The 26888-nt window shown below is 35.9% G+C and overlaps 1 protein-coding gene across 1 annotated transcript in view; it reads right to left on the minus strand.

The window, feature by feature from the left end:
* Positions 1 to 25982, minus strand: part of LOC131437113 (collagen alpha-1(I) chain-like) — a 30398-nt gene extending 4416 nt beyond the window's left edge. The window contains exons 1-8 of the mRNA XM_058606265.1: positions 25854 to 25982; positions 24935 to 25303; positions 13257 to 13846; positions 13078 to 13195; positions 12838 to 13016; positions 12597 to 12777; positions 12443 to 12541; positions 12266 to 12381 (exon numbers count right to left, since the gene is read on the minus strand). Coding sequence (XP_058462248.1) covers positions 12266 to 12381; positions 12443 to 12541; positions 12597 to 12777; positions 12838 to 13016; positions 13078 to 13195; positions 13257 to 13846; positions 24935 to 25211 — 1560 coding nt within the window. The 5' untranslated portion in view covers positions 25212 to 25303; positions 25854 to 25982. The remainder of the gene's footprint in view (positions 1 to 12265; positions 12382 to 12442; positions 12542 to 12596; positions 12778 to 12837; positions 13017 to 13077; positions 13196 to 13256; positions 13847 to 24934; positions 25304 to 25853) is intronic.
* Between the last annotated feature and the right edge of the window lie 906 nt (positions 25983 to 26888).

The following is a 26888-nucleotide window of genomic DNA, read 5'->3' on the forward strand; positions in this document are numbered from 1 at the left end:
AATGAGAGGGTGCGAAATGGTTAAAGTCCATCCTAAAGTGCCATATATTTATCATAGCATATTGCAACACATAATTCTGTTGTTTATTACATTATATATTATATATTAAATTGAATTATTTTACATTTTACTATCATATTATTATTATTATTATTATTATTATTATTAGAAAAAGAAGAGAAACAGTATAATTCCTGCAGTACTGCGACGAAAGAAGAGCATAACTTATACTGCGATATTACTGTAATATATTGTGTTGTAGCATTTTTGCTCATATATTATCGTCTTATATTACGTTATGTTATATTATGTTGTATGTAGAGTGCCTATAACCAGAGTGACGACTTCTCAACCGTAATGTTGCCAACAATTCAAAACATTTAATCCGAAATATTGGCAGTGTCGTTAGCTTTACAATGTAATTGACAGATCGTTTGCTCGTTTGGAACTGGAAGCTGTCATTCCTCTAGTTTTATGGTATTGTACTGCATCTCATTGATGCTGATGATGATGTTATCTGATAAAACGCTGTAGTTGTCAGGTACACGCACACTTCGTTTAACTATCAATCTTGAATCCTTGCTAGGTAAGCTTTGCTGCTATGACCTTTAGTTCGCTTTTAGATAAAATTTGTTTGATAATAATTTTGACCTTGACGAGTGATAAGCTATTTTATATGGAATGTAATGAATTTAAAGGCATATTTGATTGAAATAAGATTGAAATTTTCGATAATGTAAAAAACCTTATCATAGTTTAAACTAATTCTTCCTTCTCCCACTTTCGTAATTAACGCACCCGGATTATTCGAGATGCCATGTATTTGAATGATTTGATGCTAGGAAAAGGAAATGAGGGAAATGAGTGCGATGATCCCAAAGTCCATCCTGAAAGAAAGACAAATATTAATTTCAAAGTCTTTTAATGTTTTCTTTGTGAATTTTCGGCCGGATCTATCGAGGATCGTTCTTTGATCGTCCTCCATAGCTCCATTTCTTTAGTTTTATTTTTGATTCCTTGAATCCTTTTGAAAACTATTTCTTCGTCTGCTATGTGAGGTGCTTCTTCTCTTCCTTTATTGAGAAAGAATCAATTTTTTGATCGTGTCTTATCGTTTGCCAAAATTACCTCATCATAGAAGCTGTCTCTTTCTTCTATCATTTTCTGAATGTCAAGAGGCCGTTCGTGTTCGTCCTTTAACCCAAAGAAAATCTCTCTCGGTTTCAAGCCGGTGGCTGAATAAATGGTGTTGTTGTACAAAGTACAAGCAATTAAGAAAATTTCTTTGTGCGTAAGGTCAGTGTACTGGGGTTTTATATATCGAAAGATTTCTGCAACTGTTGAATGAAATCTTTCTACCAAACCATTGCTTTCACATGCATCTGTACAGCTTGTTAATATATGTTAAAAATATGTCAATATGAATTATTTCTAAGGATTTTTTCGTGTTCGGTGTTGAGCCAAGTTTAATTTTGTATGGGTGTCGGTAATATTTGTTTCGATTACATACTTCGCTAATTTTGATAAACTGTTGAATTTTATGCTTCATTTTTGGAAAGTAGAACCGATTGGATATTTGTTTTGAGTTTTCCCAAACTCCTCGGTAGGTTTGTTCAATGGTGGCACTTTGTTCCTCGAGGGTTTATAAGTCAACCAAAAGTTTCTGCGTGATGATAATTTTGAAAGTCTTACATCGACTAAAGTAATTTTTGTATACTATTTGAATCGTATTTATCAAACTTTCGGGACACAATATGCAATTGTTGCGTTTTAAGTCCATAAAATATTGTTATCAAATGAGGGATACCAAATATTAATTTTGTAATGGTTCTTTTATGAACTCTCGAAAAAACCTCTTCGTGAATATTATTTTCTTCGGGGCCAACTTGAAGGATTTGATTACTGAAATAATTTAAAGGTTTTCAGTACACGGAATGTATTTGGAATGTACTGTTACGTTATCTAATGATAGTTCATTTTCGTTAACGTTAATTTCATGAACAACTCTAGACAATCCGTAACGACGTTTTGTTTTCCAGGTTTGTATTGCACATCGTAATCGAATTTGGCTAAGCTTAAACGCCAGTGGATCAATCTTTGATTCGGTTCTTTTAAATTCAAACTGTAAGTTAACGGCTTATGATCGGTGTAGAGCGTAAATTTTCTTCCATAGAGATACGGTCGAAAATGTTTACAACTCCAAACGATCACCAAGAGTTCCTTTTCGATCGTTGAATAATTCTCTTCAGATTTATTCAATGAGCGTGAAGCAAACGCAATGGGGTTGTCTTTGCCCAAAGGTTCTTGTGAAAGAATAGCGCCAATTGCATGATTAGAGGCGTCTGTAGTTAAAATGAAGGGCTTATCAAAATCCGGGTATTGGAGTATGTCACTACTAGTGAGAATTGCTTTACATTTTTGAAATGATTTAATGAACTCTTCAGAATGAATGATGGTTTCGCCTTTCCTAAGTGAATTTGTTAAAGATTCATATAATTTATCTGCCTAGTTCTAATGGAGTTATCCACTTCTACTGGAGTTGGCTTTGGTTGTGGGTTTTGAATCACTCTTTGAGGAAACGGAAATGGTCGCTGTTGGGGATTTTGAAATTGTCCTTGCGGTGGAAAGGGAAATGGTCGTTGTTGCGGGAATTGGAATCGTGGTTGTTGGAAGGGAAAAGGTCTTTGTTGTGTGAATTGAAATGGTCGTTGTGGTGGAAATGGAATGGGTTTTTGTGAAAACGGTGGATATTGGTGTATATTGTGGAACGGTTTAATGGGTCACTATGGAGATAAATTTGTTTTTTTTTGGAATTGGTGGAGGTGTGCCAAATGGTTTATTTCGCGTGTGAGAATAATTGCTTTCTTCGATGCATAATCGAAGGGCTTCCTTTAAAATTGTTGGAGCCTGAGCCCGGATTATTGGTCCTGACGGATCCTCTTATCCTCCCAAAAATACTTCTAGTCCTAACTGCTGATAAAAATTGTTCTTTACTGCTTTCACAGCTGTGTGCTCTTGGCTGATGTTTAGCAAATTCACTAACAGAGAGACCACATGAAAGATTTTGCTGTAGAATTCTTCTACAGTGCTCACTTGGTGAATTGCGAGGAGGTCGCGTGTCAAAGACACCTCGTCCCGTCGGTCGCTATAATGAGTAATTAAATTTTGTTTCACGTCGGTCCAATTCAAATTTGTACCGTACAATTCGAGAATATTGTCTGCTTCTCCCACTGTTTTGGTTCGAATTGCTTGAATCCAAACCTGGTGGCAATCTGCTCTACTGATAGTTGGCATTAAACTATCAATGGCTCTAATAAAATAACGTAATTTAATAGGGTTTCCATCGAAACTGGGAAGTTCGCTAATGATCTGGGGAATCTAGAGAGATTTTAAAATACTCTCGGAATCCCCCGCAACTCGAGGTAGCATATTTGCTCTAGCCTTCAGCAGCTGCTACTTGGGACGCTTGCGCAGCTTCCGACGCACCTACAAGCTCAATTCTTAGTTGCTGGTTTCTTCCTTCTGTGAGGCGATCTGCTGATTGCGAGCAGCGATGTGCTGTTCCATTTTCCACTCACTGATTTGTCCAACTTTGTCAACATTAATTTCAATTCACTAGAATGTACTTTTATTCCCTTTTAAGGAATAGGTAAGAAATGGTAGATAGTGTTTAACTTATGTAATAGTTGTTAATTAAAAAGATTAAAATTACTTACGATTACTTAGGTTGCGATATTCTCTCGCTGATAACTAGGTGGGTCCGGAGCAGCTTCCTTTAGATCTCTTCACTAATCACCGATGTACATTGGAGACGGCTCTTCGTGCCGAAATAAATCACTTAGAAAACCGCACTACAGTCCGAACGACTGCGCCATTTAGAATATCTACCCTCGCAAAGGGGTTTTTAAAAAAGAGATTAAAACCAAAGACATCATATTAACAAGATATCGAGCTCTCACATTTCCCGAACAAATAGTTGGCAACATCCTTTTTTGCAAGCATGGCGCCTTCAGACGAGTCCGCATCGAATCTCGTACATAGAAGTAGGGGAGAGAAATGTCAAATTCGTACGCGCCAAAATAGCAGCACTGCGCTCCAATACAATTGTTCAATGTGATGCCGTGCGATGGCGTTGCTGGACTGAAGATTGATTTCGCTTCAAGCTGACATGGTCTGCTAAAACTAAACTTTATTGTCGTTCTAACTTAACTCTAAGCTAAACCTAGCGCTGCCGATCGTAAGAACCCTGTCGATTTGGTATTCCCTAGCGCTGGTAACGCGATACAAGATTTGTTTACCGTGTACGTGACTGACGCTGAGGCTGTAGGAATATCGTTTGTCTGCTACTGGTGATGTTCTTGGGAAACGCTGGCTCTTAATATATATATATATATATATATATATATATATATATATATATATATATATATATATATATATATATATATATATATATATATATATATATATATATATATATATATATATATATATATATATATATATATATATATTTATATTTATATTTATATATATATATATATATATATATATATATATATATATATATATATATATATATTTATATATATTTATATATCTTTTAGTAACTTAACTTTTACCTTCTACCAGAGGAGTCGGGCTTAGGCATCTGAACAATGCGAATCGCCCAAGTCTCTGGTATGTGGGAAAGTAGTGATAAAGGTCTTTTACCATTTACTATCCGAACCGGTTTGCCTTGCTGAAATGACCCTCTGTCACGTCTCTCCTTTTCCGTTCTATATATTCACATCCTTGCTCTCTCTTGAGTACTATCATTCTATAAAAATATTGACTTAGTCGTCAAAAAGAAAGAGTAATATATATATATATATATATATATATATATATATATATATATATATATATATATATATATATATATATATATATATATATATATATATATATATATATATATATATATATATATATATATATATATATATATATATGTATATTTATAGTTTTATTGAACTGAAGTCACTGTTATATTTTTTCTTGTTGATTCTATTCGACGCCCTTTTTCCTGGAGGAGAAGCCGTATAATTCGCCATCATTCGCATCATAGTCCTCCGTCCCCGTTGTTTCGTTGTCGCCGTTATTGTCGTTGGCATCATCGCTGTAAGAATTCTCTGTCTGGTTTTCGTTTTGTTGTACATTGGTAGCGGTTAGTAGTTCAGTTTATGACAGTTGATTTTTCTTTGTTTCTGTCTTCGAAGTACTGGGGTTGCTTGTAGTTTAAGTAAAAGAAGTCTCATTGTCCTTACATATACATGTCGTTTTGTCCATTGTCTCACATGGCTTCTATTTTCTGAATGGTTTGCTGACAGTACTGACACGTGGTCTGCTGGCCTTCGTACGAGACCAGCAATCTACATGACCACCTGCGTCGAATTCAAAGGTCACATAGGATGGGATTTGTTTCGTTAAACGCATTCTTAAGATACGTACACCATTCAGAACATCTGGGAAAAAGTTCTTTCATTGTTCTCTCTCGATGGAGAGAATTTCTCCGTATTGCGATAGATTGTTTCTGATAAATTTCTCTTCAGCCTCTGGAGGGAGATCATGCACGCGCACTTCGATTGCACTATCTTCTACATACACCGGTATACTGTACTTCACGTTTTCATGCACTACATAATGTTTGTTGTTATTGTTAGCTGCGAAATTACTTGTCTAGCTCTCAGTGGCGAATCGAACATAAACTGCATTATTGGCTTTGTTGAGCTGTATCTCGGTAATTTTATACAGGTCGATGTGCAGTTGCTGCTTAAGCAAATTTTATATTTCTAGTACTGAAGGTCGAATGCGACATCGTTTAAAGTCAATAACGATTGACCGAATCACCACCTTTCTTTGTATTATATTGTTCTATATTATATTATATTATATTATATTATATTATATTATATTATATTATATTATATTATCATATATTATATTATATTATATTATATTTTATTATATTATATTATATTATATTATATTATATTATATTATATTATATTATATTATATTAAATTACTGGCTGACCCGTCGAACTTCGTCTCGACCAAAATAGTTTTCTTGAATTCTATGTGAACTTTTCAAATGGTCGTATAAGCAATTTTGCTTTCTTCTCTTCTGTTGAATACGAAGCCGTTCCATTTGCGGACGCACTATGACTTTTCAAACTGAATGTTAAATCGTTTTAGATCACCAGGAGGAAAATTCTTTTTTTACTTCTCTTCTCTCTCACCGCTAGTCTAATACCTTAACAAAGTTGTAATGAATTGATGTCAATATACTGTTCTTTAACTTGACAATGAACAGTGACTTCATTTAAATACACACACACACACACACACACAAAATTTGAATTTTACAGGTGATCCAATCCCACATATGAAGTAATTCATTTGGGCTTAATTTTTCAAATAACGGAAAATTCCATTTGTAATGACTTAATGCTGGATGAGCCTGAATTTTACTGGTTCCGAATGTTATTTCTATTCGGCTAGTAAGAGCAACTGCTTGAATTTATGTGTTAGAAAAGCTGATGAGTGCTTCCATGGCTCAGTCTATTAATGGACGTGCTTTGCGATCCAATGATTTTCGGAGCAAGTTGCCGTCAGAATTTTTTTTATTTCATTGAATGTACTTCATGTACATGTTCTTGAACGTATATTTACGTGAAGGGCGACGTTTCATTTATGTACATCGATGAGAGACCAGAGATTCAATGTGCAAAGAGTACAATACTTCTGTTACAGTAAAACGAAAATAAGCAGTCAATGTAGCATTTCTCGTATTATCATTTGAGCCAGTGTATTGAACAGGAACAGCAGATCTCATAAATAATGATTTTAGGTATCAGTATACAGACTCGTCTCGATAGATTCGTAGCAATAGAAAAAAAGTTTAAGTCATAGAACAAATCAATAAGTTAAACTTAAAAACAGTTCTGTCTGTCTTCTTTTGAATGTTCAGTAATTGCGCTAAAACATCCAACTTTTTTATACATATTGGAGAAATTAACACAATGTTGAAGAGGAATATATTTACGATTTGCACTTATGGTTATGAGACTCTGCATCTGCACTCATGGCAATGAAACTGAAGGCCCGCATTGATTTTAGTTTCCTCCTGATTTGTCAATTTTGATGTTCTTCACAAACATCAAAAAATCTTATTCCATTACAGAAATCGTATTTGGCAGTAGTATCTAATTAGCACTCATAATATGCGCCTTAATAAATTAATTCACGTGAAAGATAAATTCTTTATTTTTACGTTAAAACTTGCACAGTACATCCATTCGTCAATTCGTTCCACAATTTGCTGATTTGTTGACTGGTATACGATATTAGATTTTTTTCACCTACCGACAATGGTTCTAACACAACATTTATTAGGTTAGCATTACGGAGATTTTCTAACGATCTAGTATTCTTTCCTTCGGCGACCAAACACTTATGCAATTCGTTATTCGCCAAACACATTTTTTGATGTACGAACCCGGTGTGGATAGAAACCGATCAAACAAAAAAAGAATCATGTAAATCCGTCCATCAGTTTTTAAGTGATGCGATTACAAAGGATGGCCTCTGCATTTCTATACATACAGATATTGAGGGTTGTTACGGTCGCGCTGTTTTCACAGATTTAGCGCAGTTTCTGCTCTGATTTTGATGCGATGGCGGGGACTTCGCGCGAATTTCAAGAATCATCACTTCACATTTGAACGTCTGAAAGCAAAAATCGGATAAGTGCAACTTAGTTTGCAAAACCCGTTTAAGTATTTTTGAATGCAAAAATCGGATAAATACATTGAGAGCAAAAACCGGACATGAATTTTGCAATGCAAGAATCGTTTAAAAACATCTTTTCTGCAAGAACCGGACAAAATAACTTTGAATGCAAAAACCGGACAAATACTTAACCGGTTCTTCTAAAACAAATGTGTTTATCCGGTTTTTGCGTTCAAAGTTTTTACCGACTGTCGAGAAAGAAAAGCTTGTCGAGCAAGAACCTTAAAATTCTTCTTACTGAGAAGAAAAAAAATTCTTCTTACCGAGAAGGAAAAGGTTTCCGAGCAAGAAATTGTCTTCGATGAAATCTGTTCAAAATCACAATCACAAGCAATTTTATTTTTACTGTAATATTTTCCGTGCATCAGAGAGTATAAATTAACTAAGGACATCGGACAAGATAGAAAATAAAAAATGAAATCGTTTTCATGGGATTCCTCAAAGTGACGTGTTGTATGACTTGCTTATTGTCTTTATATGACGAAATTATGCAGATTTTTAAATTATATTTAAGTGGTTTTTCAAATTCTGCGCAAAGCTACGCTCGTTTATCGCACGTTTTTATTTTATTTATTTGTCGTCAATCAAAAGTAGACCATAAGGATAATTACAATAATCGTCTTAAATTAGTAAACTATTCTAAATAGATCACTAAATAATGTATAATTTATTATGAGTTAAATAATTATAATTGGCTTACCGAATAGAACTGAAATATTGCTTTAGTTTGTTTTTTGACATAGTGAAATCGACTGCTTCTGAATGCTTGTTGTATACAGCCATCAATTGATTTATTGGCCCTTTTTTTGCATAGTTTGTTCGCTGGTGGTTTGTAATAAAAATATTTCGATTTCTTAAAGGCCGAGATGGTATGTAAAAATTTAGTTCGGACAGGAGTTGACTGGAATCTACGCGATTCGAGACAATGTCATTTACAAATGAGACCATTGAAAATTCTCTGCGTTCTTTTAATGTTTGAATACTGATGAGCATACAGCGGGCTTTATAGGACGGAAGAGGAAGTCTTGTCCAACCTAATTTACGAAGTGCAAATAACAAAAATTGTTTTTGAACTGATTCAATTCGATCTTCCCAAGTGATTAAGTAAGGTGACCAAACTAAGCTACAGTATTCTAGTAATGACCGAACATAGGCAATGTATAATGTTTTAATTGTATACGGATCGTGAAAACAGTAACAAAATCGTTTTATGAATCCTAGCATGTTATTGGCTCTGTTTATGATTGTATTATAATGGTCAACAAAAGTCATTTTAGAATCTAGTATTATTCCTAAGTCCCTAATTCTTTCGCATTTTTGAACTGTTTGACTTCCAAGAGTAAGTATCAAGTCAGGTGTATTTCGTTTTTTACTGAATGTTATTCTACTGCATTTTTTCACATTTAGTTGGAGAAGACTTTTGTTACACCATGTATAAAAAGAAAGAATTTCTTCTTGATAAACCTTGGCATCCTCACTTTTCTCTATTTCTAAAAATAGTTTTATATCGTCTGCGTATATTAGAATTTTTATTTTTTTTAAAAGAAAGGAAATGTCGTTTACAAACAAGATAAATAAAAGAGGACCTAAATGAGATCCCTGGGGGACCCCGGAACTGACGTGAATGGGGCTCGACTTTTTACCCTTAAATTTTACAATTTGTTGACGATTTGTCAGATAAGATTCCAACCATTTAAGAAGACCTGGTAAGATTCCCAATTTCTGTAATTTGAACATAAGCATGGGTATGTCAACACGATCGAATGCTTTGCTGAAATCTGTATAAAGAGCTTCAATGTAATTTCCCTTGTCCATAGCGGTCAGGGTATAGTGGACGAATTCAAGCAAATTAGTAGTAGTGGAACGTCCTTTGAAAAATCCATGTTGCATGTGAGTAATTCTATTTTTTATTTGACTAAACAGTTTGTCATTAACGATCGCTTCAAAGAGCTTCGGAATGCAAGAAAGAATAGCAATCCCGCGATAGTTGCATATGTCTGCTTTTTTCCCATTTTTGAAAATTGGTATAAGGAAAGAGTTTTTCCACGTATCTGGAAAAACTCCAGACTGAAGCGAATTATTAAAAAGCCAGCACAAAGGGGTTGCAAGATCTAATGCTAATTTTTTCATAAATATGGGTGGAATCCCATCAGGTCCGGCACTTTTAGAGACATCCAATTTGTTTAGGGCATCTATTATGTCTAGCACTTCGATTTGATTTACATTAATATCTTGAGTAAACTCTGGAAAGAAATTAAAATATTCAAGATCGCGGTCATCTTCAGAAAACTTCGTATAGATTTGTTGAAAAAATTTAGCGAAAAGATTACAAATTTCTTGTGAGTTATTACCAATGTTTTCCTGTAAATACATTCTTGACGGAAAGTTTTCTGATTTCAATTTGTTTCTAACATAACTGAAGAATTTTTTTGGGCAAGACTTTATTTCCTGTTCAGTTCTTGAGTTATACTCTTTGAATGCAGTATCAATTGCTAAACTTAGTTGGTCACAGATGTGTATGTAATTCGATAAATTGTCACTATTATTTTCTCTTTTGTACTTTTTATGAGCTTTTTGTTTTCGATTTCTTAAATTTCTAATATGCTCGTTATACCAAACAGGATACTTTGAATTATTTTGTCGCCTAATTTTCTTTAATGGGACATGTTCATTTATTATGTCGTACAGCCGTGCGTAGAAAATATCGACTGAAATTTCGACATTTCCTTCGTTTCTAAGGAGGTCTTGCCAATCTATTTCTCTTAGCTTACGACTAATACTATCATAATTTGCTGAGTGGTAATCGAAAATCTCCTCATACTCGTAGTCGTCGGGTCTATTAATCTGATGTATAAATATTGAGAATTCGAATGCTGTATGAAAAACCTCATTTTTCCATAATGGAGTTGGTGATTCTGTTACACAAAAATCATCGTGAATATTGGTAAATAAAAAATCTAAATAACAGTTTTGCTGATTTTTTACATGATTAATTTGATTAAGACCTAAACCAGATATTTTGTCGAATAAGTAATGAAGTGTTTCATTCTCCCCAACGAGAGGTAGTAAAATGCTATCATTTTCAGCGTCTTGAATAAAGTCGATATTGCGCTGATTAAAGTCTCCATATATATGAACTTTAACTTCCGATGGAAGCTTAGTAATTATTTCATCAGCAACATGCAAAAACTTTTCATATGTGGCTTTTTGGGCATTGTTAGGAGGAAAATATACTGAAACAAAAATATGTGTTTCACCTGCTAAATGAATTCTTACCCATACGTGTTCAAATTCTTTAAATTTCGTAGTGGTTATCATTTCGGCGTCAAATTCTGCTAAAACAGCAATAAGAACACCTCCCCCCGATTTTTTATCAGATGTATGGAGCTCACGATCGTTTCTAAAAACGTTGTAAATGTTTCCGAAGACTTCCGTGCTGTTAACGCTATCATCCCAACTAGTTTCGGTTGCTAGAATAATTCCATACGAACACCCTAAAATATTTTTATGGATTTCATTAATCTTACGTGCGCTCTTCATACGGTTAAAATTTTGACAATATGCTACGATTTCTGTCTGTTAGTTACCAGTTTCTTGCCGATTTCACGCGTTTTAGTTTTCGACTTCACGCGGATTTCGCGCGTTTTGATTTTGAAATTTTTCGTACAACCCCGTATATTATATTATACTATATTATATTATATAATATTATGTTGTGTTATATTATATTACATTATATTATATTGTACTATGCTCAATTATATCGACAACGGGTGGAGCTGGGAAAGCATTAGCGTATCTTATAAGTGAATGACAGGATGATGGAGTAGATTACCAACCTGAGTCACGTAGAAGAAGCTTTGTGTTTTTTCCTGAAGGTCTAAAATGAGTAAGACGCACCCTTCTAACAAACAAACCATCAGGCGGGTTTAAGCTGCTACAACCTGGTGATACTATAACGGGCGATCGATATAGGCTGTAATTGAAGCGTTTGAGCTGTGCATTACGAGAAGAACGGTCGGAGTACAATCAAAGACATGATAAAGTTATTCTTCTGCATAACAATACTCGGCCTCATGAATAATTTTTGGAAACGCATATGTGGGACAGTTTACAGCACCTGTAGTTTCTCCTGCAATTGCTCCTTCTGATTACTGGTTGTTCCTACGGATACAACACGATCTGGCAGGTCATCGGTTTATTTCTTTCCAAGAAATAAAAAATTGGTTTCGAACTCGGACTACCTCAAAAGCCGAGAAATTTTATCAAGATGAAATTTGAAAATTACCTAAGAAGTGGGAAAAAGTAGTAGCGATGGACGATACTTTGGTTAATCTTAATTTGTTTTTTTTTGTAGAAATAAAGGCATTGTTGACCCCAAAAAATAAATCGGACCGAATTAAATTGTACTCAATACATGCACAACTTACTGGCTCTCCTTTTACACCATTCTCTCCAGGGTTACCGTTGGCTCCTGGAGCACCTCGCGATCCAGGGAATCCTGGCGGTCCGGCGATACCTGGAGAACCAACCGATCCTTTTTCGCCTAAAGAATGAATTTTCAATCATATGTTACTAAACGATTTGGATAATGAATTAATACTTACCAGTAGCGCCATCCTTTCCAGGTGGACCATTTAATCCAGGCTCTCCAGGCTGACCAGGTCTTCCAGATTCACCTCGTGGACCTTGCGGTCCTTGGCTACCTTCAATATAAGATCAATGAGTTGATAGTGCAAATAAATGAGTTTCTTAGTATACCTTTTGGTCCTTGTCCTCCCATATCGCCTTTATTTCCGGGAGTACCGGGGAAACCCGGTGGTCCAGGTTTTCCAACTGGACCTGGTTGTCCTGGTGGACCAGCTATTCCATCAATACCTCGCAATCCTGAGGGACCAGGTGACCCTTCACGTCCACGCTCACCTCGTGGTCCAGCTGGTCCCTAAAACATATCAAAGAAATGTTTTTATAGCAAATAGCCGATAGTTAATTTTCTACGTACGATTGGCCCAGGGGCGCCGATAGGACCAATTGATCCCACAGCTCCCTTTTCTCCAGAGGCACCTTGTTCTCCCTTTGGTCCATCTATTCCAGCAAAACCTTGATGTCCTTTAATACCCGGTACCCCAGGTAAACCAGGTAATCCTCGCGGTCCAGGTTGACCAACTGAACCTTGTGGTCCTGTTATTGAGAACTCTAACCTGTATGAATATATTTGACTCAACTAGATTCGTTACGTCACCTATATCTCCATCGTCTCCGGGTGCTCCATCTTTACCAGGTGGACCAGGAAGACCTCTTGATCCAGGGGGACCTGAAACGCCAGGAGGGCCTGGTTCACCAGGTTCACCTCGTGTACCCTGAAATATATCTAGTCTCAAGAACAGCTCCAATTACTCCAATTTTGTAAATCGCAATTACCTGAAAACCTTGAGGTCCTGATGCACCAGCAGGCCCTGGAGGCCCACGTGGTCCAACAGGGCCAACTTGAGCATGCATGTATTGAAAGTTGTCAGGCGAAGGACCTTTATCCGAGCCAGCCATTGATTCTTGTAATTGCTGAGTATAAAAGCTCAAATCTGGTGCGGGACCGGGAGGGCCTGGTAAACCTGGTATTCCGGGTGTACCTGGTGCTCCAGGAAGTCCTGCATCGCCAGGTGATCCCGGTTGCCCGGTCGGTCCTGTTTTCGGAGTTTCCGTCGTAGTGGTTGACGTAGTAGTGGTCGACGGTGGAATTATTTCAACATTGACATCGGCTTTGATAGTTGGACAGTCAGCTTCATCGCATACTACTAAGCTATTTCGACACTGACACGTGGCACAGCCCCTGTAACCCGATTGGAATTGATCTTTTTCTCGGTACCATTTACCTTCGTGAAGGCATGTAAACGGTTGTACAATGGATTCTGGTTCGAGTGGACTTACACTGACCGTTATGTGAGGAGCGGGGATCTCAACTCGCGGAACTTCATCGTCTGGTTGACGAAACGTCGATTCCGTGGAACGATTAGCTGCAGTTGAGAAAAAATTAAATGGTTGATAATTTATATTATTGATTTAAAACTTCTACTCTAACTATGCTTCGTTCATTTGTTCACTTATGATTAGTCTGCGCTGGGATACAGTGGACGATTTTTGACGATCATGATTTTTAAGAAGCGTCCTCAAATATACCTCTTCACCGACTTTCTCAATATTTTTCAACAAAAAAAAAATTCTGGAAAAATTAGCAAAATTAATGATTTTTTCCATCGACCGTTTTCACAAGCTTAAATTCAAATGAAATCTCTTTAGGTCCTGTACTAAATTTCTGATTTTTTTTAGATCTGACTTCCGGTTGTGGAGTTTTGAGGTAAAATGTGTAAAAAAATGAAAATATGTGTACTAACTTTTATCTGAGATGACGCGACCGACTTCCACAAACTTAGATTCAAATGAATGGTCTTATGATCATTTACGAAGCTGCTGAATTTCATCTGGATCCGACTTCCGGTTCCGGAAACAAAAAACAAAGAAAAATTTTTAAACTACTATCAATCGGTAGTCATTATCAGTCGACGGCCCATCAAACTGATTGCAACTATCATAGTTCTCGGTTTCCGATTCCGGAGGCACGGAAAAACGGTAATATTTTCCTAAATGGATCTCACTCACTTTTCTCAGCGATGGTTTTACCGATTTTCACAAACTTAGGTCTTCAAATGTAAGGTCCTGTGGTTCCATACGGAATTCCTGAATTTTATCAGAATCAGACCATCGATTCCGGAAATATAGGATAAAGTATGTTAAAAGTTTTATAACATCACTTATAAGGGCGAAGAATCAAAATCGGCCTTGAAACTACTTCAATTGATAGTTTTTATCAGTAGACGGTCAAGCAAACCGATTTCGGTTATTTTTTCAAGAATCGAAGAAAATTCTTTTGAAGAATACCATAGTATGACTGATATGAGAAAGGCATCATTAGACCACTAGGTGGATTAAAACAGGTTTTTATCTACGGATATGTACATCCGTAGAAAACCTTCGAATTCATAGATCTATGGAGATTTCCGTATCTTTGACATAGCTGCTGCTGACTAATGTTTTATGTTCTTGTAAGTTCCAATTTATTAACTGTAAACAATTAACTGTAAACAAGTAAACAAGCACGAGTATTTAAGGAGAACATTTTTATTCAACTAGCGTCACTGATTTTTTTCGCATCGTGCTTTGCGCCGTTCGCACCGAGAAAGAGGAATTTTGTTTCAACAATGTTCAGTTTTCGAAACTGCTGCTTTCGGTATTAGTATCAGTATATCGCTCCAGTTAACGGCAGTTAGTTCGTCAGTCAGTTAGTAAATTCAACTTGTCATTCTTCAAAACCAGCGCCAACATAAAATGTTCTTCTCAGAACTGACAATAGTATCACAAGGAATTATATCCTATTGTTTTGAACACCGTTTGAAATCTGGAAATCTGAAGAAGTGAAAGCTTGTCCGATTCGCACAATCAATCAACTAATTAGAACAACTATCGATGTTCGGAAGTGAGCTATTCGTATTCACGTCAACCTTAGATGTCTCTGAGTATATCCACCTGTTTTTTCTGCCGATACCAATAAGTGTTTTTGCCTTTCTCTATAGAAAGGTATTAGAATTGCTGGAAAAACCGACTTTCGAACGGAGCCTCGGAGACCCATAGTGTTATATACCATTCGACTCAGTTCGACGAGATCGGAAAATGTCTGTGTGTATGTGTGTGTGTGTGTGTGTGTGTGTGTGTGTGTGTGTGTGTGTGTGTGTGTGTGTGTGTGTGTGTGTGTGTGTGTGTGTGTGTGTGTGTGTGTGTGTGTGTGTGTATGTGTGCACTTTTAGAAGATATTTGAACGCGCTCAATTTTCTCAGAGATGGCTGAACCGATTTTAACAAACTTGGGCTCGTTTGAAAGCTACTGTCGGGCCATTGATCAAGTTCGAAGATCAAATGGCTGTGACTTTTGGTTTCGGAGATATGATTGTATAAGTGACGTAACCGACAAAAGGCGTTGAATTTGAACGCGCTCAATTTTCTCAGAGATGGCTGAACCGATTTTAACGAACTTGGGCTCGTTTGAAAGGTACTATCGGGCCATTGATCAAGTTCGAAGATCAAATGGCTGTGACTTTTGGTTCCGGAGATATGATTGTATAAGTGACGTAACCGACAAAAAGCGTTGTATTTGAACGCGCTAAATTTTCTCAGAGACGGCTGAACCGATTTTAACAAACTTGGGCTCGTTTGAAAGCTAATGTCGGGCCATTGATCAAGTTCGAAGATCACATGGTTGTGACTTTTGGTGATTTTTACCGCTCTTATATATATATATATATATATATATATATATATATATATATATATATATATATATATATATATATATATATATATATATATATATATATATATATATATATATATATATATATATATATATATATATAAGGGTGCCAAAATTTTGGGATCACTTCTATTTTCGTTAGACTCTAGTGCTCAAAAGTTTAAGCACCTCGAAAAAGCCTTCATGCAAAATTTGAGCTAAATCGGACATGCGTAAGGGGTGCTGCCCGGTGGTAAAGGTTTGACAATTTTCGATCTTGAAAAAGTACCATAGGGGGGAGTACATGAAATTTCCAAAATCGAAAAATTTTTTTGATGCCGAAACTCTTAAAACTGCATGAAACATCGAAATTTAGTGTCATCTCAACAAAAATTTTTTTTGAAAAAATCAACTTTCTGGGACTTAGAAAAATTTTCATATATTTTCCAAGTCCCAAAAAGTCGACTTTTTCAAAAATCGCCATTATATTAAAAGCAGGGAAACAAGCTTCCAATCACAACTCATATTGCATGTTGTCCTGCATCAGAAAATTATTCGAAATAATTATTCTTCGACCGGCTTGTTGTCAGATACTAGGTTTGGTGTCCGTTGAAATAAAGGGAAGAATGATTGCCTTGCCTTTCGTCGGACATCCAAATTGCCTTCGGTTAAAAAACAACAAATGGCATCTGTATTTTTAGACATAAAAGAAGTATTTAATTCAGTTTCCATTGATGTTCTTTCAGACAAGCTCCAAAAACATGGACTACCAGCGGTTAAAAATAATTATATGCACAATCTTTTGTCAGCGAAGCGCATGTATTTTTTACAAGGCGATGTGGCAACTAGTCGAGCTTCAATCTCAAATAAGATTCACGACAGTATATTTTAACCATATGCCACAGGAAATCAACCCTTCAAAATATATTCCTACCCGTGTCAGCATCCTAAATGTCCCTGACTTAGCTTTATTTTTTGGCACATCCATACAGTGCAAACTGCGTGGAATCCCGGATTACCTACGCTCGATGGAAATCCAAAAAAAAAAAAATTAAAGTAAGTTCAGGTATATTGACTCTCAGAAAATGTTTTACACGGATGAATCACGAGTTGAAGAAACTACTGGGTTTGCGTCTGCATTTGCAGAGTTAGCAGCAGTTTATTATAGATAGATTGTAATCGTTACATTATCAAAAAATAATTATTTCCTCTTCACAGATAGTCTGAGCGGGATTGAAGCCATTCGCTCAAACGCTGCTGGAAGAATTAACCCGTTTTCTTGGGCAAAATAAAGCAGTACATGAAGGACATATTAAATAATAATTTTCAAGTCACTATAGTCTGGGTTCCGGCTCATTGCTCCATTTCAAGCAATGAAAGAGCCGATATTTCAGCCAAACGTGGTGCTATTGTGGGTGAAATTTATGAGAGACCGATTGCTTTCGACGAATTTTATAGCGCGCCTCGCCAAAGAACACTTGCCAAGCTTTTTAGGATAAAGATGATCTGGGTCGGTGGATGCACTCAATTATTCCTAAAATATCGACAAAGGTATGGTTCAGGGGACTGGATGTTAGTACGGATTTCATTCGTGTGATGTCCAGACTCATGTCCAATCACTACACGTTGAATGCACATCTCCTTCGAATTGGACTCTTATGGCGAAGGTTATCGCGATATTGATCATGTCGTTTGGACATGCGTGGAGTATCGTGATGCCAGATCTCAACTAATAAATTCCTTGCGTACTCAAGGTAGACTATCCAATGTCCTAACATAGTTCGCGACATTCTTGCTTGTTGTGATCTTTCTTACATGAAACTTCTTTATCATTTCATTAAGTCCGTTGGAGTTTTGATTTAAATTTTGTTTCCTTTTTCTTCCATGAGTTCAACCAATACCCAGCTATATTAAATGAATAAAAGTGATGAACTGATACAAACAAACCATATACAAAATAAATGTATTTTATTTAATGTAATTTATAATAGCAACTCGCTTGATAAAAACAGTGTTTAGATTAACTAATGAATACCAACATACTAATATGATATTCGGAATGTATTAGGTTTAAAGTATTATGTATTGTGGGTGACATGGCGAAGAAAAACTTATGTATATTGCCTATGAAATAAATGTATCGACCAATTAGTTTACTTTCTTCAGTAAACTTTTTGAAAAAATTATCTTGTTGAGAATGATGTCTCATATAAATGTGAATTCAATTTTTTACCAAAGCAGTTTGGATCTCGTCATGAACATTCAACTACTCATCAAATTGTAAGAGTAACGAACATGATAAAAGTAAATAAATCTTCTGGGTTATCCACTTGAGTTGCTCTTCTAGACATAGAAAAAGCATTCGACAGTGTTTGGTACAAAGGTTTAATAGCAAAAATTGATTTCCAGTTTCCTATTTATTTGATTAAAAAAATATAAAATTATTTAACTGATCGTACTCTTCAGGTTAGCTATCAGAATTGTAAATCTGAATTGCTACCCGTACGAGCCGGTGCTCCGCAGGGTTCGAGCGTAGCTCCAATCTTGTATAATATTTTCACTTCTGATCTTCCAAATCTACCCGTTGGTTGTCAGAAATCGCTATTCTGTGACGACACAAATCTGTTAACCCCAGGTAGAAATCTAAGAGTGATCTGCAGTCGCCTACAAAAAAGTTTAAACATATTCAGTGATTTTCTGCCAAAATGGAAAATTAAACCAAATGCAGCAAAAACGCAATTAATTATCTCTCCTCACAAGCCAAGAGCTACTTTTCATAGACCAAACAATAATCACATTATCACATTGAATGGTTTGGAATCGACATGGTCTGATCAAGAAAAATACTTAGGTTTAACGTATGACAATAAACTCACTTTTAAGGATCACATTGAAGGAATCCAGGCAAAGTGTAATAAATATATCCAGGATCCAGGAACGGAGTATCTTGGGTTTTGCCCTTGCTGTGTTAAGCGAAGCTCTGGCACAGTAGACGATTTCATTCTTCGCAATTTGTGGGATTCAGATGACTAAAGCAAAAAATTCTTCTATGGTTTGCTATAGGCGATAATAAGTCAATATACATATTTGGCTTCTTCTAGTTGTTGTACAATAAGTGCTGCATATGAAGTGTTTATTACTTTAATTGATAATGGTTAGAGTAGCACAAATCAATCTCCAGCATAAATGTACAGCAACTATGAATCTATTCAGACTTCTGCAAGAAGGTAAAGCTTCTATGGTTTTGGTTCAAGAACCATATTTCCAAAAAGGAAACTTCTACGTTGGAAAGTTATTAAACCCAGTCTTCGTTATCTTCAACAAGAACAGTATGACTAATCCACGTGAAATGCCTCGAGAATGCATACTTGAAAATAGTGCTCTCGATGTATCTCTCATATCGGAGCTCACAACTCGGGATATATGTGCTGTCACAGTTAGTATGATTATTGACGGCATAGACAGGAAATATGTCTTTTGTTCGGCATATTTACCGCATAACCAACCTTCAGCAAGCGATGACTTTAAAAAGGTTGTATCATACTGCTGCAAAAGTGATTTACCGCTTATAGTCGGCAGTGACACAAATGCTCATCATATCATTTGGGGCAGCACAAATATAAATTTGAGAGGCTCTGATATGATGGAATTTGTGAGCAGTACAAACCTGCACATAGTTAATGCAGAAAATCGTCCAACTTTTGCGAGATCTGGAAAAGAGGAGGTTTTGGACGTAACTCTCTGCTCTGAATAGATACATTCATTGGATCTACACAACTATTGTTAGACCAATTTTAGCATATGGATGTCTTGTATGGTGCCAGATAAGTTGCGACAGTTCAGTCAAAGCTAATTCATCTCCAAAGGATAGTTCTAATGTGCATTAAAGCACTACATGTATTCCTAAAACAAGAAGCATTATCTTGTGCATACCGTCTTAAGGTTACAGGGCTTTGGTGCATTAACCCTATATACTTTGCTACTAGTCACACTCGCTTGTGGTCTCAAATGGTTACCTGGGATGAGTATTTCTCGCTCTTAGTGATCTAACTCTCACATGCAGTTTTTCTTTCAAAAAAATCAATGTGAGCTATCTTCTTCGTGAGGAATGGTTGTCTGGTTATTTGGAACGACAACTTGATGAACACAGTTTGATATACGGACGGTTCTCTGTTAAGTGGTCGAGCTGATGCTGGTGTCTACTGTTGTGAAATGAGGCTAGAGCAGTCTCATTCACTTGGTAGATACTGTAATGTGTTCCACGCAAAAATCTACGCGATTCTGTTTGGAACAAAATCGGCAATTCAGCAGAGAATCTGTGGAAAAAGATTTTATTTTTGTTCCGACAGTCAAGCAGCCTTAGTGATCGCATGTCGAAGTGAAATTGAAGACTTCAGCATTTCAAATTATTTTTGCCTTTCTAGGTATTAGAATTTCTGGAAAAACCGACTTTCGAACGGAGCCTCGGAGACCCATAGTGTTATATACCATTCGACTCAGTTCGACGAGATCGAAAAATGTCTGTGTGTGTATGTGTGTGCACTTTTCGAAGATATTTTTACCGCTCAATGTTCTCAGAGATGGCTGAACCGATTTTAACAACCTTGGGCTCGTTTGAAAGCTACTGTCGGGCCATTGATCAAGTTCGAATAACAGATGGCTGTGACTTTTGGTACCGGAGATATGATTGTATAAATGACGTAACCGACAAAACGTGTTGTTTTCACCGCGCAAGTTTCTCGGAGATAGCTAAGCCGATTTTAACAAGTCTAGGCCCATTTGAAAGCTATTGTTAGGCCATCAAGTTCAAAGATCAAATGGCTGTGACTTTTGGTTCCGGAGATATGATGGTAAAAGTGACGTAACTGACAAAACGCGTTGTTTTTTTACCGCGCAAGCTACTATCGGACCATTGATAAAGTTCGAAGACCAAATGGCTGTGACTTTTGGTTCCAGTGATATAATGGGGTAAGTGACATAACCGACAAAACACGCTCTTATATATATAAGGGTGCCAAAATTTTGGGATCACCTCTATTTTCATAAAGCTCTTGTGCTCAAAAGTTTGAGCTCCTCGAAAAAAGCCGTCATGCAAAATTTGAGCTAAATCGGACATGCGTAAGGGGTGCTGCTCGGCGGTAAAGTTTTGAAAATTTTCAATCTTGAAAAAGCACCATAGGAGGGAGTACATGAAATTTCCAAAATCGAAAACTTTTCTGATGCCAACAGTTTCAAAACTGCATGAAACGTCGAGATTTAGTGTCATCTCAAAACAATTTTTCTTTTGAAAAATCAACTTTCTGGGACTTGATTTTGATATTTTCTCTAAGTCCCAAAAAGTTGATTTAAAACAAATTTTTTTTTCGAGATGACACTAAATCTCGACGTTTCATGCAATTCAATGTTTTTCGATTTCGGAAATTTCATGTACTCCCCCCTGTGGTGATTTTTCAAGATCTATGAAAATTCCACTAAGTGGACTAAGAAGGGTTTTTTTAGATTAGCATTACTCTTCTCATATAAATAGGCAACGTAAATGCCAAGCGAAAAATGATACCGATGATAAACACTGAAGCATGCTTTTGTGAACCACTCAAATCAATCTGAATTAATTGGTGTCAAGAATGAGCCAAAATTAGTGTCAGAAATTTTTTCATGAAATGATAAAGACTTCATGAGACTGCTTTGAAGAAAGAGAAAGGCATTATCACACTACTAGGTGGATAAAGAAGGGTTTTTCTTCTTATGGGTACCCGGCTATTCTGGTAATACTGGAAATGAATGGGCTGATGAGTTGGCTAGAGCTGGTGCAACAAATGATTTCGTTGGTCCTGAACCAGCCTTATCACTTTCAACTAGTTGGATAAAGCACAAGATTCATTCTTCGGCTGCATCCAAACATGCCAGCTACTGGCGCAGCTTGCAAACTTCCGCTCAGACAAAAGCCTTTTTAACAGATTTGAATCTGAAAATGTCAAAGTGTCTACTGCATTTCTCCAAGCATCATTACAGTATTCTGGTCAGAGCTCTGATTGGACATTGCAAACTCAATGATCACATGGCTACTATTCAACGTGCTGAGTATTATTCGTATGATTTGTGTGAATGCGATTACGGTACTTCATATCATCTGATATGTAACTGTCTCGCATTGACGCAACTACGTACCCCGGTTTCTAGTTCTCCATACATGGTTGAAGGATATTCTATCATTTCTAATACAATATGGTAAGGAACTATAGTCAGAGGTTCTTTCTGGAGTGAATGAATCTTTTTTTTTTTTATTTATTTGGAGCAGGAAAAAGCCCAATGGAGCTGAAATAATAATCTCTCACTCCAGCAGGCATAAAACCTCCTCATCGTTTATATCAACAGATTACAACAATCCAACAGATACATGTATGTACTTAATACTATCAATAAAAACTAATCCAAGCTAACTAACTCTGACACTAAACCCATCGGGTAAACGATGGTGATTTTGCATTAAAACTAAAGAAGAAAAGAAATATGCTTTAAAATGGGAGGTAGAAGGAGGGAGTGGTGAATGAGAGTTGGCGAACGAAACGGGGTTAGGTTCGGCATGTAGATCTAATTAGTGGTCGAAAAGATTCTGTATTGACCTTAAGTAGATTTTAGCAGATTGTTTGGCATCCTTTATGGGGTGCCGAATTTACTACTGCTCGTACATATTGAGAATGGTTCTGCATTCTTCCGGTGCAGAATGGTGTCGCATTTGTAAAATATCTAAATCCTCTCGGGGGTTGGAAATTTTTGAACTGTGCATTTTTGCACCTATAGATCGTTCAGCATCCTTTTGGGGATGCAGAACGATTTGTTTCTTTATGTTTTGTGCTGTTTTCCCACCTCACTCACTTAACAATTCCCTTCCATGTTCCTTTTACCCATCCCTTCCCATCAGGAAATTAATGAGAAGCTACGGCACGGCACAAATCTCCAAATAACTAGGGGAGCGTACTATTTGAGCCAATTAGTTCTGATTCCTATATATATGATGGTATAAGCGACGTATATATTTCTATTTTGAATATCGTTTCTGCCATCTCTGAGAAAAGATCCTTTTTGCCTTTCTCTATAGAAAGGTAATAGAATTGCTGGAAAAACCGACTTTCGAACGGAACTTTTCGAAGATATTTTTACCGCTCAATTTTCTCGGAGATATATATATATATATATATATATATATATATATATATATATATATATATATATATATATATATATATATATATATATATATATATATATATATATATATATATATATATATATATATATATATATAATATATATATCAGCCACCCATTTTTTTTGTTTTCATCTAACTATTTTTTTCGGTAAAGAACTCGAAAATATTCGACACTACAAAAATGGTATCGAAAAGTTGGAAGATCGCTATAATCGCTGTATCGCCTCTGATGGCAATTATGTTGAATAAGAAAAACGAATTTTGGCAAAAAAATGTGTGTTTCTATTAAATGATACGAACTTTTCAGCCGAACTGTTATTATATATATATATATATATATATATATATATATATATATATATATATATATATATATATATATATATATATATATATATATATATATATATTTTATATATATATATATATATATATATATATATATATATATATATATATATATATATATATATATATATATATATATATATATATATATATATATATATATATATATATATATATATATATATATATATATATATATATATATATATATATATATATATATATATATATATATATATATATATATATATATATATATATATATATATATTGTGTTTGGTCGTCGTAGAAAAGAATACTAGATCGTTGAAAAAATCGTTTGGCGTGCAACGAGTAGTTTTGTTAATCCATGCGATTTGTCGCTTCGAGCCACGTGCTTAATTGGGTATCGAAATTATTGCTTGAAAGATTACCGGATGGCGGAATGCACATGACTGTTTTAACTGACCCAGGGTAGTTTCATCAAACAGACACTTTTCACGAAACTGTGTTGGGTCCGCACTTAGCAACGGAGGTTTGAGCAAACCAGATATAAAAACCTGGTTCGAAACTGACTCGATTTTCAGTTCAGCAACGTTGAAATTAGGTTCGAAACTGACTTTAAACAAACGGTTTTACAAAACTGGGGATGGAAACTGGGTTAGGTTTAGAATCAAGTGAATACGACATAAATGAAATAATGCCGGAATGCATAGGACCGCTGTACTGCCTATACTTTCATATCAGTCCCATATGGAAAATTGGCATGTCGAGAAAAAGACGATCCAAATTTTATTTAAAATTTTTTTGATTTATTGTGCTACCTAATGCTAAATCATGGTATTATTACATGAAATATCAGTAATACACCTTTGCTATTCCAATATTGCAACAAATTGCACTGAATGGGACTGATATGAGTTAATATTTTTTCACTAGGTGGATAAGTAAGGGTTTTGAGTATATGACTATTATCTGTCGTCATTAACCAAAAACCGGGTGGCAGGAATCGGTTTGTTTGTTTGAATTCCTTTATGAGAAAGGCAACAAAATTAAATCAGGAAAAAATACAAGAGCCTCTGCAAATTTCGTTAAATACTTGGAACCCATCCTTAACGTAGCGCTTCGCCGTGGCAAAGTAAAGTTCGACACCTATCCCGGGGTTTATGCTTTTTACCCTCTGCATTTTACTGCTGAGCTTAAGAAACAAATCATTATAGCTTACCATTCTCACTTTCGTAGTCCCTCTCGTTTTCTCCATAGTCGTAATTATCGTAGTTATCGTATTCCGAATACGCCGGTGGTGCATCAGCCTGCGGACGTTCCTTTGGTTTCGCTACTTTTGCTGCGGTTTTATTTTTCAATTTAACACTTTTCTTATTTTTTTTCTTTATTGCCTTTCGAACAACGGCCTGGGTCTCATCTTCGCATTGAATCTGGTCGATTAATATTACAGCTATTAGCAGCAACGGTAGGATCGCCCGCTTCATTCTAAACTGCATTGCTACTACGGTAACGGAGCGGTAAGACAGCTACGATATAATACTAATTTAACACATTATTTCTGGTAGCTCTCAAAATAGCCCGTGAAATCCTGTGAAATAGAAAGCGATCCACTAATTATGCAACATTTGTATTATTCGCATACTAATCCCCTTCGTTGGTTTGATAAGCTAGAATTGGCTCAAACAGTTGAACACGGAAGAAAACATTACGAAATTTCGCTTCTTTTCTTATGGCAACGATTCACTGATAACACGTATTTCTTGAGGCTCCCACTGTTGATTGCATTGTGCGCTCTCATTCGTTTTTGGGCGTTCATTCGCATGTGTAAAGTATTCTATTTCTTCCTCTTTTAAAATTATGTCACTCTTTCACCCAGCTTCTGATAAGAACACACTCAATTCGTTATTTTATTAGTGAAGAGTAACTAAACTTTAAAACTTTCCACCTGAAGAAGTTACACTTTGCCTTCAATTCAACCTTTAGGGAAGCATTTATCATGAGGATAATCATGCTGCGCTGCAATATCATGAACAATGCATTTTTAATTAATATACTGTTTCTATGTCCAGCAGTAGTTTCTTCCCGATATTAGAATAATTAGAATATCCAGTTGAAATTCGGTCGCTTTTATCAGTTACCTTCTAGGATAAAACAAAGGTCACCGAAGGATCACGTATCACTGGAAACTGAATCACACCACCAAATCACTACTAATTTCACCAAAGCACTAAATCCGAAAGAAAGTTCTTACCGCGCGCCTATGAAGTCATAAAACAACTGAAAATGCTGCGGTTCTAGTGGAGCTTTTTATAGTGGACTGCGCCAACGCGACTTAGAACAAGATCGTCTTCACAGACTCTCGGAAATCTCTAAGCGCCAATCGTTTGCCACTTGCTGGAGTAATACCCGTGCGGGGCACGGCGTGTGTGCGATGAAAGTTTGCTCCAGCGATGTGATTATTATACCGCATTTTTATTTTAATTGCTCGAAAATGTTAAGGAAATTCGTGTTTGTCGTATAAGGTTTTTCGACCATTTTACTGTGTTTCTAATAATAAAAAGATTTATCTGGCAATTATTTAGTTATTTGCTGTCAGTTTGTTAAACAAAATGGAACTGCATTGGAAACCAACATGTGACTGAAGAATCAACGAATTTTTGTTCTAATAAAAATTATCATTGACAAAAAGTATCTTTTCAACTGTTCTTAAGCTCCTCACTGTTATTCAGAAATCCGTATAGTTCATTGATGATTAAGTTATCGCCATCAGTCTCGATCGTTTGTGCTATGTTGATGAGAAAAGCATATGCTGTATGACCTAATTGTCTTATGTTTTGTTGTGTTGAACATATCATTTTTGTTTGGTGTTATAAAGTTACTGCTCATTTGCATCCGAAATTGATAGGAATGCTATATAGCGATTGAAAATTAATGAGCCGGGCTGCTCATCTACGAGATCAAGTGTAAATGGCATTACCAAGTTGAAAAGCATTACCATCAGGCATATTGTTTACGTTAATTGATATTTATGCGTTCATGTACGCTTAAGATATGTAAGAATAGCATTTTTGCCTTTCATATATAGAAAGGCTATACAATCACTGTGACAACGAACTGTTGAACCAAAGTCCGGAGCCTTCGAATCAGTTCGTCAAGATCGCAAAATATCTGTG

Source organism: Malaya genurostris, chromosome 3, assembly GCF_030247185.1.
Source record: "Malaya genurostris strain Urasoe2022 chromosome 3, Malgen_1.1, whole genome shotgun sequence".
Taxonomy (NCBI): domain Eukaryota; kingdom Metazoa; phylum Arthropoda; class Insecta; order Diptera; family Culicidae; genus Malaya; species Malaya genurostris.